At 44.5% G+C, this 12,259-nt stretch overlaps 1 protein-coding gene and 1 long non-coding RNA gene across 2 annotated transcripts in view; one reads left to right on the forward strand and one right to left on the reverse strand.

The window, feature by feature from the left end:
- The window catches only part of LOC146185048 (uncharacterized), a 310,168-nt gene that overhangs the window by 116,260 nt on the left and 181,649 nt on the right, over nt 1-12,259 (forward strand). The window lies entirely within an intron of this gene.
- LOC146185052 (cytochrome P450 3A8-like) overlaps nt 1-12,259 on the reverse strand; it is a 35,362-nt gene that overhangs the window by 4,776 nt on the left and 18,327 nt on the right. Inside the window, exons 8-13 of the mRNA XM_084606038.1 lie at nt 11,035-11,150; nt 10,816-10,960; nt 4,565-4,725; nt 3,730-3,821; nt 3,174-3,317; nt 2,899-3,061 (exon numbers count right to left, since the gene is read on the reverse strand). Of these exons, the coding sequence (XP_084462164.1) occupies nt 2,899-3,061; nt 3,174-3,317; nt 3,730-3,821; nt 4,565-4,725; nt 10,816-10,960; nt 11,035-11,150 (821 nt within the window). The remainder of the gene's footprint in view (nt 1-2,898; nt 3,062-3,173; nt 3,318-3,729; nt 3,822-4,564; nt 4,726-10,815; nt 10,961-11,034; nt 11,151-12,259) is intronic.

The raw sequence follows: 12,259 nt of genomic DNA on the forward strand, positions 1-12,259 counted from the left end.
AGTTTTCGTTTCATTGTATGCAAGATACCTGTAGCTATGTTCTTGATACCCAACTGTTATTACGCACGCACGCACGCACGCACACACACACACACACACACACACACACACACACACACACACACACACACACACACACACACACACACACACACACACACACACACACACACACACACACACACACACACACACACACACACACACACACACACACACACACACACAGGCACGCATGCACGCACAGGCACGCATGCACGCACAGCGAGCCTTTCGCAAAACGCAGAGGAAGGAGCTGGACGATCAGACAGTCAGACGGTCAGAAACTAAAAAACCACTGAGGGAACGTAAGGAACAGCAAAATCGGTTGCTTGCACTGGCTGTAACTGCGCTATTATTTACTTCTCTAAAAGAAATTTTTTGAACCCTTTCGTTCCGAGGGCGAAGCCGCAGAGTCAGCGGGAAAGAAAATATTTTCGATTGGAGTGTGGACAGTGGCCCTTTATGCTGAACTCTTTTCGTTAGCCTCCCCGTTTCTCTCCCAATGTTAGTACCGATACGATAGGGTTGTTAAACGTTTTCCTCTTGCGACTCGCTACTAGCCTGGCATTTATGATCTGAGGACACTTCCCGAATTAGCTCCAGCCCAATCGTGTCTTCATGTGAAATACCATTCGTGATCCTGGTATGCGGCTATTACCTTCCTGTCCTAACTAGACGTATTCATTTGTCACTTCCCACGTCTAGCTCGCTATAGCAAATTGCTGTTTCTTTCTGAGGCTGTATAAGTTCCAGTTTCCTTACAAATGAGCTAAATAATGCTGAAGGCAGCTTTTCTTTTGGCTGCGTGCTGCATTTCCCAATGTACGTAGCTGTCCATTTTGCTACCGGTCACAAAGGAAACGAACAAGATAATTTCAAAGCCAACAATAAAATAAGATTTCCTCAGGAAGAAGCTTAAGGCTAGCGCTGTTTATTTTATTTTCGGTAACCTGAAAACGGTCCTTCGAAAATGGTAATGAACCGCGCCTTTATTTTTCCCCACCTTTCAATATACTCATCATGTTTTTTTTTTTTTCTGTGGGCATTTCTCTTTTCTTCAGTCTCATTTCTTGCCGGTAGTAAACGCAACCTTTTGTGAGTGGCCTGTCAGTGGCAAGACAATGACGCTAAGGCATGTTCGATCTTCTGTTATCAGTCTCAAATCCTCCTGTCCGCTTCATGTTTGTTCATTAACCAGACTGGCCGATGCTGCTTTGCCTGAACAGTTGGTTCAACGAGCACGGACATATCTTCCAGTTGTCAGTGCATGGAATTCTTTAGGTAGTGTAGATGTCACTGGTATGTCATACCTCGGTGGAAACCCGGTGTTGGTTTCGGTTTTCTTTTTAGATCGCTAGCTTTACTGCGTTGATTTGCGAGCTTCGCGTTATTCCTGCGCCTAGCACCATATGCTCACCACAGGTGGCATCACATACTCCTGCATCGCATGTCGTTTTATCATAGAGAAAGATCTATGGTTTTATCTCGCCCTGTGCAGCAAATGTCGTTGTCTTCACCGTCTTGCCCAGGCACGAGAGCACTATGCTATGCGCAGCCGATTACGCCTCGTGTATGCAACGGACTCTCGCTCTGCGCAGTTTTCCTTGCTGCCTTAATCAAGCTCAAACTGCGCCACTCCATATTCAATCTAAGTAAATACGCCATTCGCGTGCGCCATCTCGCTAAAGACAGATACCGCAGCCGTGCCAGACAGGCTGACGAGACCATCGAACAACGAGAAGCCAGACTAGCCCGTTGCCAAGAAGCTTACTAAGCGCGGAAGCAAGCCACTATCGAACCGGCAGAAACGGCTGCGACTGCGGCCAATGGCTAATGCTCATGACACTTCGTTCAAGCCTTCAAGTTAAACCCCTCAACTTTGTTCTCTTCTTTAAGTACAATACGACTCCACTTTTTTAACAGGCTTCCTGCCTCAGTGACTGAGTGGTTATATGGCGCTGGACTGCTGAGCCCAAGAACGCAGTTTTGATTCCGGCCGTGGCAAGCGAGCTTCATTTGAGGCGAAACGCAAAGCACCCGTGCACTGTGCGATGTCAGTGCACGGTAAATAACACAGGTTGGTCATAGTTATCGGAGACTTCCACTAAGATGTACCTGATGGGCAATGTCATTTCGGTACAATAAACGCCACATATTATATACCAAATCATAAACATTGTTTGTTTTTTGGCACTGGAAAAAGCTGACTATAAGTAACGCAATTAAAATGTTATGAAGGAAGTTTCTCTTGCAGGAATTAGGTCCCGACCCTGAATTCCGATCTTATTTGTTGCGTTTTCAGTTTTTAAAGTATTTTATCTTTTATATGTTATATTTGTTAATTCTTGTATTTGTCTTTTGCCCTTAAATGTATTAGATATTAGCAGTAAAACATCATTTGGGTTTAAACCTGCTAAGCATAGTTAGGCAACCCAAATGCGTCGATATCCTTGGATTTGCTTTGGTAATTAAGGCTTTGGTTGAGACATGGGCAGACGTGGTTTTGCAGCGATTAAATTGCCGAGACTATGGAGCCGAGGACACCGTCAACTACAAGAGCGAACACGTAATGCGGTATCTGCCGTCAAAGGTCAGGCGGTGGTACACCATAGGTGGTGCCATGGTTAACCTATATAGCCACAGTGTGTCCTCTAGCTCGTTGAAGCTCAAGCGGCCTCCCGGGTTGACCTTAACTGATACATGGCGCAGTGAAGTTTTTGGCGCAGTGAAGTGAAACTGTAATTGATTTTATGCGATGGTGTTGTTCATGGCTCTTTTTTTTTGGTGCACCGTCTTTGCGTAGCTGGCAATTCCTGGCCTACGATCACCGGAATATTAATGTTCTTGATCACTTACCTTAGTTTTTTTAGTTCTAACCAGCTTGACGTGGCGTAACGTGTAAAGCACGGAGAGCTTCACCGCTTGCAGTGCGAAACGCATGCCAATGCAGTTGCGCGGTCCGGCGCCGAACGGTAGGTATGTGTACGGCTGAACTGAAGACACGTTCTCGTCACTGAACCTGTGAAAAATTTAAGACATCATTTAGTCCTAATCTCCTTAGAATTGACAATAGAAAACCTATTCGGCAATTGTGAGACAAAAAGCCACATGCACAAACCATGTCAGCTTACCTTTCAGGGTCGAAAGTGTGCGGGTTGGGAAAGTATTCGGGGTCATAGTGCATAGAGTATACAGGGATGGCAATCAGTTCTCCTTTCTTCACCGTCACCCCCTTTTCAGCCAGAATATAGTCATCATTCGCTGATCGCTCAATCCTGCGAAAACATTTTCAGATAGAAAATCTTTTGAGCACTTTCGCTGCACGTCAATGTGCCGTCCTCTGAATTGTTTCATTGTGATCAAGCATCCCGAATCAGAGCATTTTAGATATTTTAGGCTTTCCCTTTGCGCGAGTTGGTATACTTTAACTGCCCTGTGGTGAACTGGCAGTCATGAGTATGGCGCATTATCAAAAAAAGGGAAACAAAGCATAGAATCAGGGCAGTGTAAACAAACCACGTGTACTTTTTTTTTGTGTGGTCAATGTAGAAATGTTGTGTTGCGAAAGATTACTTATGTACGACACAAGACATTATAGAAGAATCACAGAGCCTTATGGTTTTCCATGAAAAACGTTTTGTGCGGCGTGCAAGGTTATGGATAGGGACTTTGGTGTAAACATCTTACCGCGTAGCAGGTGGGTACATGCGCAGAGCTTCCGAGACAACGCAGTGCAGATACTTGAGCTTCGTTACCACGTCAAGGCTGGGATGATCTCCCTGTACGCAAAAGAAGGACAAAGTTAAAATTGTTTCTATGTGCGATACACGCCATTGACATGTGACGCTTAAGTGTAGACATTTCGTAAAGAATTAAGAAATTCACTTATGTTTAGTTTTATTTTCTTGGGCCATGGTGGTCCCCTAGGAGGATAAATTTTCTTATGTGGTTCCAAACATCTGACCTGGGATTTTCAGGCAGAACGAACAACGTAACACCACCTTCACTCACAGAACATTTCACGTGTGCAGTCATCCACGAAAACTATACATACCAGAGAAGCACACTCTCCCACCCACACAAATCCATCTACAAAGCTGACACGCCATATCCTGATGCCAGCTTCCGACTCACGTTTCCAGATCTCTACCAAAAACACCTCTTTTTCCCCATGTGATATCCTGACTGCTGCACAACATACAACAAATATATACCAACTTTTCCACTTCGCATAGAAGCCCAACTAATCGGGACTTGTCCAGTCACCCATCCTCGACATCGTTTTCTTCTCTTTGGAGCCTGTTCTGTCCAGCACAGGCCTATAACGTCAGTAACGGCTCATCAAGTAGACGTGACGATAGCCCCAGCCGTGATCATCTGCCGCTTCGTTGTTATTTTACTGTTAGTTACGTAGAACAGATCCTGATACCTGCGTTGTATTTACTGTCTTCATTGCCACACTCTTATGCAAAACCTAGGTTCTTGAGAAAATAAAGAAACAAATTGGTAGTCAAGGACTTGCATGAATCCTGAAGCACTCGTCCACTTCTTCTCTGAGCCTTTCCTGCACATCAGGGTGCATCGCCAGCAGATATAGGGTGTACGAAATCACAGTTGAGGTCGTGTCCTGGCCAGCCAGGAAGAAGAGCACGCACTGCGCCATGGCTTCGTCCTCAGTCAACTCTGCAAAACGTACACCGCAACAAAGTTATAGATACTCAGCTGACTTCCCCATCCCGCCTCAGTCTTGCTATTGATTTGTGATCTCCAGGAACGATTGACTACAGATATATATAAATATATATATATATATATATATATATATATATATATATATATATATATATATATATATATATACAAACTAGACCATTGCGACAATCAGTTCAGCAGAAATTATCTCAATATAACCTTATAATCGTGAAATGTAACGTGGATAGAGGAGGGAGAGGGTTGAAGAGAGCGTGGCAGGTATGGCTGGAAGTGGCTTCCTCCTCTGCTTTCATATATAGAAGAAGCAGGGCCGACACCAGGCCGTCTCTAGATGCTTTTAATCTCCGGCTGTAACCACGGCGTTCAATGTTCCAACCTGGCGCTCAGTCTCTGCCACGCTCTCTTCGTCCCAAACCTCCAGTGGGTAATGTCAGATGGGTTCGGTTGCTTCCGGTGGGACTGTTATCTTATAGACGTCAGCAAGGAACAGCCGGCCAAGTGTCGAAAACGACGATGCTGTGAGCAGACGCATTGATGCCGCTGGTTTTTCTTATATGTCCATACCGTGCCGAAGGCAAAGCACTAAGAGAAACGTTGACTATACAATTTGGTGTACTACCCACACTGATTACTGAGACCATTCTGTCGATCTGCAAATTGAGGAATGTCGAATATATAGTTTACTGAGGGCACTTATACTGCTTAGGGGCTATGAATTCGAAGACCTGAAATGAGTTAGGCGGTAAGATAGTATGTAGATTAAGACAGATGAAGAGATACATTAAAAAGATTAAGGGGTGGCTCAGGTCTATTGGGAATTGAAATGAGGGTAGGTGAATGTGGATCAGTAGCAACCACGTATATATCCTGCAGGGACTTTCTATTACACCGCTGCGACGATGAATGTTCCGACAATAGGTGCCAAGCTTTTCCAGAGCCAGTTATCTGCATGTCGCTGCTGCCACACAGCTCTATTGCTAATGGATCATGTAAGGCTTGCTTCTTGAAAAGCCAGCCCTGAAAAACGCGTGAACAAGAGTTTGAGGAGGTCCTGCCGCGTGAGATGCGCAATCCCAACTGCGTCTAAATCTTTTCGCCGCTTTTAATGCCACCTTCAGTGGAATATGTAGCCACCTGCTAGGAAGCTATTTCCAACCGTATGACCTTATGGTAGAGGGAGCGCAAGAACAATGAACCGCGAGGAAATTTGGCTTAAATCGCAGCGATAGAGCGCCCTGCATTTGGCGTTCGTTGGCGCAGGTCTTGGGCCGTTCGCCTGTGTGCGTCGTGTTTGCAGAGGGTGAACGAAGACAAGTTGCCGCACCTGTCAACAACCAATATTCCAAATGAGATGCGCTGGCTGAAAAAAAAATTTTTGCTTTGTATTGCGCGTCAGTAGTAGAGTGCGGCACACAATTCTAACTCTTCAATGAAACATGCGAAATGCTGTATCCCTGAAGATTGATTCAGGTAAGAAACTAGGATGTCTCATCGTCATCAGAAGCCTGAATACATGCACTGCAAAGGAAAGGCTCTCCCAAATATCTCCAATCAACGCAATTCAGTGCCAGCTGCGTCTGCCTCATCCCGCCAAACATTCTAATATCGACCGTTCACCTGACTTTCTGCCGCCCCCTCCTACCTTTCAAATGCGATCTACCAACCACAGCGACAGTCGGATATGTTGCATTCGAATTACATGCCTACCCATATCGCTATCTTCTCATTGGTTTCACAATGCGAATACGGTTTATTTTCTAGGTTAATGTCTTATCTATATTAGTGAGGGCGTTAGCAAGTATTTTTGTGAACAGAAGCAGGAGAACCCTGCCACCATGTGGCGAACCATACCAAACTGCATGTATAGGTGCCATCTGACTAAATAGTTCTTGGGAGAGACCAATACAGTGGCCACATGACGGAGCACTTGAATGGCCACTGCGTCAGTCTTGAAAGAAGGCTCGTTTCGTCAGGGAGCAGTCGCATACAGTTCGGCATCACCCTCCGCGCGGTGGCAGGTGTCGCCTTTGCTTACGATAGGACCGCGAAAGGCAACAGACCATAATCTAATTGTTCCGCAATTTTGCGATTCATTGAGGTCCTCTGTCTTATGGACTACGATAATGATAGTATTCTATTAATATTCAGAAACGCTGAAGGACATAAGTCCTTGCATATACAGTGTGTTAAGATTTCGAGTACTATCTCCTCACTGTCCTTCTATAGAGCTACTGCTATCCGATTGTCACCAACTGTTCGCTCATTTTGTATTGCTTCTAAGCCTTTCTCGACTTCCTCCTTCATTCGCAGCGTAATGTCCAATCGCTCTGCCCTACTGGCTCTTTCGGTATTGTTCAGGTTACTTCAACTGCTGCTGCTTTTACTATTTCATTCATACTGGCTTTTACTATTTCATTCATACTGGTATAAACATTATCCTCTTTTTCTCTTAGCGCGTACGTCTGGTTTATGCCTATGCCTCAATTTTTCTTCGCCACATTTAGGCTCCCTATTTTCTTTAAAGCATGCTCAAGTATCTCCATATTACCTGCACTTCTTTATTTCTGTTGCTTCATGCTTAATGAATAACTTTGATTACTATGCCAGTTCTGTTATGTCCTTTGGGTTAGATGATTTCATGATTCGACCTTTCTTGGCTAGATAGGTCATCTGATGAGAGATAGCTTACCGGTATACTGTCTAACCATCCCACCACCTACTTCGATTGCGCACTGCGTAGTTCTATCTCTCAGAGTATTCTTGATTGCTTGAACACTCAGATAGTGGTCCTTGATTAAAGCTGATTTTCTGTTCTGCAACGAGATCTTGTATTCCAACTTGCAGTTAACACGTTGGCCCTCTTCTTTCTTACTAATTGCTTACTTGTTAACTTTATTATCAGCTAATGTTGGTTGGTTCTCGTCCTAGTTCTCTTTATGATTGCACTGACCACTAAATAAAATTTAGAGGACGCTTAAGCTCCGCCTTTAAATGACGTGATAGCATACGCGACCAGCATACATATAAAGTCCCGCTTTAACCAAGCCGTATGAACGTGTCTACGTGTCCTAGTAGTAGCGTGAATGCAAGAGCCCTAACAGGTTGACTCTAATATTACCCTCGCATATGAAAGGAGAGGATCGAGGTGGCTTGTCCTGCCAAACCTAAAGTCGGGCAACTCAATGCACAGTCAGTGCGTGGCCATATCAGCTGCCAGCTACCACCTGCCAGTGTCATGCTCGTGCTGTTTCGCTCACAATTCAAACACCGGCGTTGATGCCGGATTTTTGGTGAACGGGACCCTTAACATTATCGCGTTAAAGCGAATTCTGTCACCTGAAAACTCAAAGCTACATGAATTGCACCTTGCGTTGATATCCCTGGAACCAACAATTGTTGTTATTGTGCTGGTGGAATAGTGAGAATCATTTAAACATTTTTCAGCGTTTCAGTTTAGTAAGATTAGGCTTTTGAATGCATTATAGGGAATGTGCGCTGGAGTTTTCTGCGTACCGCCAGCGCCTCCTGGTGGCCGTCGCGGCACTATCATGGAAGGACGGTTGAGCCTGCCGCAGCTGGAGGCGCTGAAGAGCGTCGAATTTATCGCGAAACCAAAAGCTTGCTGCTGCGTTTAGAAGTGATGGGTTATGATAAAAAGATTCCTCCGTACTCTATTCTACCGCAGCTGTACGAAACACAGTGGCGGTAAACTCAGCTGGATTCAGGAGACTGGATGAGTGCGGAGGATTGTTGAGCTTCTTGTTTGAGCGCTGCTCATTGCGCTTCATACCTTGGCTTCACCTGCCATACCGTACATATAAAGTTCTATTTATTCGCTTTTATCATTTGCGCACCCTGAAGAGAACTTGTTGTGAATGGCGCCTTTTAAAACTGGGCGTGTTTGGTACCATTGCATGATGGACGGCAAGTCAAAGTCAACAAAGGGCGAACGTAAGTGGCATCCTGATATGCATATTGCAATCATCTACATTACAAACCGACAGAGTTAACAATCTATCTGAAAACGCAGTATTTTGTCGTAATTTCAAAGAGTCCGATAATGCCCTAACCGGCATGATTTCAGACTTCTTTCTGCATTAAGCTATCGCAACTCACCTAGTGACCGTTCAACAATTTTTGAAAGGGTCAGTAAGTGAGCTGTGATTGGAAAAAGCTCCACAATTGGAGAATAATTCGTTCGTTGTTTGCTTGGAATAAAAGATGTATTGCTTCACAAGAAATTATTTTTCTATTTTAAGTTGGATGTTTTTGGTAGGTGGCTGAAGTTCGGTGAAAACATTCTTGCAATATTTGTTTTAGCACAGGTGCAAATTAATAGGTAGATTTCCTTCATATTCAATCCAGGACTTGTGTAATGTAAATATCGCGCTGTACGATCGAGCTGCCTCACCATGAATGATTGTTGTAAGGCACGCATGCTGCTAATTTACCATGATTGCTGGAGTCCTTTATTTGGGCACGAAATAGTACAGATGCGCCGATCTCTGGTCCCAGTCGGCTCACGAGGCGAGTGGAAATAAGTGCGGGACACGTCAGTGTATAACCACAAACATCCCACTGTTAAATGGCGCCTGCTACAATTTTCATTCTGTGCAAGGAACAAAGCATAGCAACTTCGTTGTTTCAAGTTCGCACTGATTTCTTTTTTTTTGTCTATTAACCATCACCGATACTAACCCTATCCTTCGATGTAGTTCATTTTTGGCTCTTAAGATAGAGAGCACGGGTTTAGACTAAGAAGGTTTAAAGTATGGCAACCCTTCCCCCCGCTCTCACGTTGTAGGGCACCGATAATTTCCTCTCAACATTTATCAACAGGGCAATTGCGGCCACTTAACTTTTTACAGTGCTAGCAGTGTGAGAATTTGAGATGCATGCTTCGCAGCAGATCTCGGTGTTATTCGCTTCGAAGAATAAACGAGAGAAAATTAAACCAATCAGTTGCTTGCCGTTCGCTGTCATAAACAGGCAAGGGCCGAAACGCAACTGCAGGCCTTTGTTTCTCTAAAGATGCGTTCGACGGCATCGCCCTAAAAATGGTGCAATAAAATTCGCGACATGCGAGGTACCATTTTAGTCGGCATATTTTCTCATCATGAAGCTAGTTCAGTCATTGCTGTTCCTCAAATAGGCAGCAGGTAAGTACTGCTTCAATGCGCTTAATGCGCGCAGAATTGCCAAATGCTACTGAATGTTAATATAGCTAGGAGGTAGTTTAATTTTGCTGTGATATATTTACCTTCCACTAACGATGCTCCATCGCAGGAGAATCTGATTTGCTAGAAAGCGTGCTCGTAATTCACCGCGCAGAGACGCTATACTTTGCAAACGCTCCATAGCAAGAAAAAAATAAAGACTGAACTCAAGACAACCGTTTGAAACCTACGCGTAGCGACGTTATAGCTTCCATAATTATAGTGCCTAGAATATAGTATATTCTAGGCACTATACCATAATTTAGCAGCGGCGCGGCTCGTAGCCAAACTAGCATGCAGCGGAGGAGGTCAGGTTCCGTCTTTAGGCAATCAAAAAGGAGACTCCAAGTTCTTCAAAACAATAAACCAGTGATAAAAGCATTATGCACGAAATAAGAAGCTCAAAATCAGCCGATGGGCGCAGCCATGGTACAAAAATCGGCGTGCTCCATCCCACTATACGCTAGCTCATTTTTAAACCAGGCGGCGCTGGGTGTCTGATTTTAAGCGCGTCCCCTGGGCAGCGCAGGTTTCCTATATCGTGTTTCTTTGACAGCTCTGCTCTTCGCTAGGTATGCATTTCATTTTATTCCATGCATTACGCATGATTGCCATCCTCCTCTACCCAGAATCTAGGGTAGAGGAGAGAAAGCCCAGATGAAGACAAGTCCTTCTACCGAAACGTTATAGTCCGACTTGCGAACTTAGACACCCCCTCAACCCTTGTTCACAGTGCCCTTTCATCCTTTGCTCAGAGGGGGATATATCCTCCTTAAAAATTCGTATCTTCTCAGAAAGTAAGAGTTAGGGCACTGCTTGAGAAAGAGAACAAAAGAAGCCATACTCTTGTCCGCGGAAAAAGTTGTGTCATTCTTCACTTCTGAACCGAGGTTGAAGAGCTGGTTGTCCCGTTCGGAGGCGTTCTCGGTTGCACTCTGTAGTTTTCCCTCCTGTGCGTCCATCATCAGTTGAAGAAAGTCTTCGTGGCGCTAACAAAGAGAAGCCGCCACCTGTTACCATTTAACAGGAACTTGTCTCTGAAATCAACTTGGTTTCTACTTACAGCCTGCTTTTCTTGCCGACCTTGGATAATGTTCTGACATACTTGTTTGAAGTACAGAAATACCTCACTGTTGAACGGTCGCAGCCTAATCATTTTCGCAATTGCTGGAAACACAACTGGAAAGAAGAGAAAAGAACATAATTTCATCTCGGAACAGCATAATCACGAATGCTTATCAAGAAACATCTGAACTATAGGCGTAAAGCTCACTGCACGCGTATGTACGCACCTACGCAAAATAAGCCAGCTTTCAAACTAGACTATGCACCGGCCGTGCCCTCAGCTAGAAAAAAAACTCAGAACCTATAGCTGTGTACAATACAAGTGCACTTTCGATTGTCATGCTTTTAAGATTGTTTTTTCATTATTATACAAGAAGACGGGATAGTAACTATTAGAGTTATCTGAGGAGCATCATGCCAGGAATACACACTGAGAAGATAAGCAAGAAGAGACAATTGTGTCTTCCTGGTGCCCCGCTGCTTCATTAATGGCAAATCAACTAGCTCCAGTCCCTCGCTTTACCAAACCGTATGAGCCTCTCAATTTACTAAGATTGATAAATAATTTAAAATCCCTTTTTTTAGGCTACAATTTCAATGACAGCTGCGAAAAATGCCGGCGCAGGGTGAGAAAATTTGCAACATTTTGGATGTTCTTCGGGAGTACCTGTTTCCTGCCATCTTTATTTACCGAAATGTTAACGGTTCCTTGGCTTCAAGTTCTGCTTGTAAATTTTTGTGTTCATGCATATACAATGCGTTTTCTTTGATTAATCCCTCCCTTCCAGCTCTATGTAATGCCCTGAAGTGCCCTAGGGTATCCTAAGCGAATAACAAATAACTAAAACTGTGTCAATTGTTTACCGTGATAAACAACTGAGACGGATATACGTGCAAGAGAGCCGTATGATTACCTCATGTGAGTGTAACGCTCAGATGATGTTTCCCCGGCGGGGCATTTCTCATAATTCTCCAGGACTACGGTTTAAGCCGTTCCGCAGTGCCATTGAAGGTCTCTTCTTGCACTTAGGATTTTTTGATCTACCTTCACAACCCAGCAGACCCACTTAACGAGACCTCGCCGGGGTGGCGCAGTGGTTACGGCGCTCGACTACTGTTCCCAAGGACGCAGGATCGAATCCCGACCTCGGCGGCCGCTTTTCGATGGAGGCCAAATGCAAGGCGCCCGTGTGCTGTGCGATGTCAGTGCACGTTAAAGAACC

Source organism: Amblyomma maculatum, chromosome 6 (assembly GCF_055883805.1).
Source record: "Amblyomma maculatum isolate TAMU_Amacu chromosome 6, ASM5588380v1, whole genome shotgun sequence".
Taxonomy (NCBI): domain Eukaryota; kingdom Metazoa; phylum Arthropoda; class Arachnida; order Ixodida; family Ixodidae; genus Amblyomma; species Amblyomma maculatum.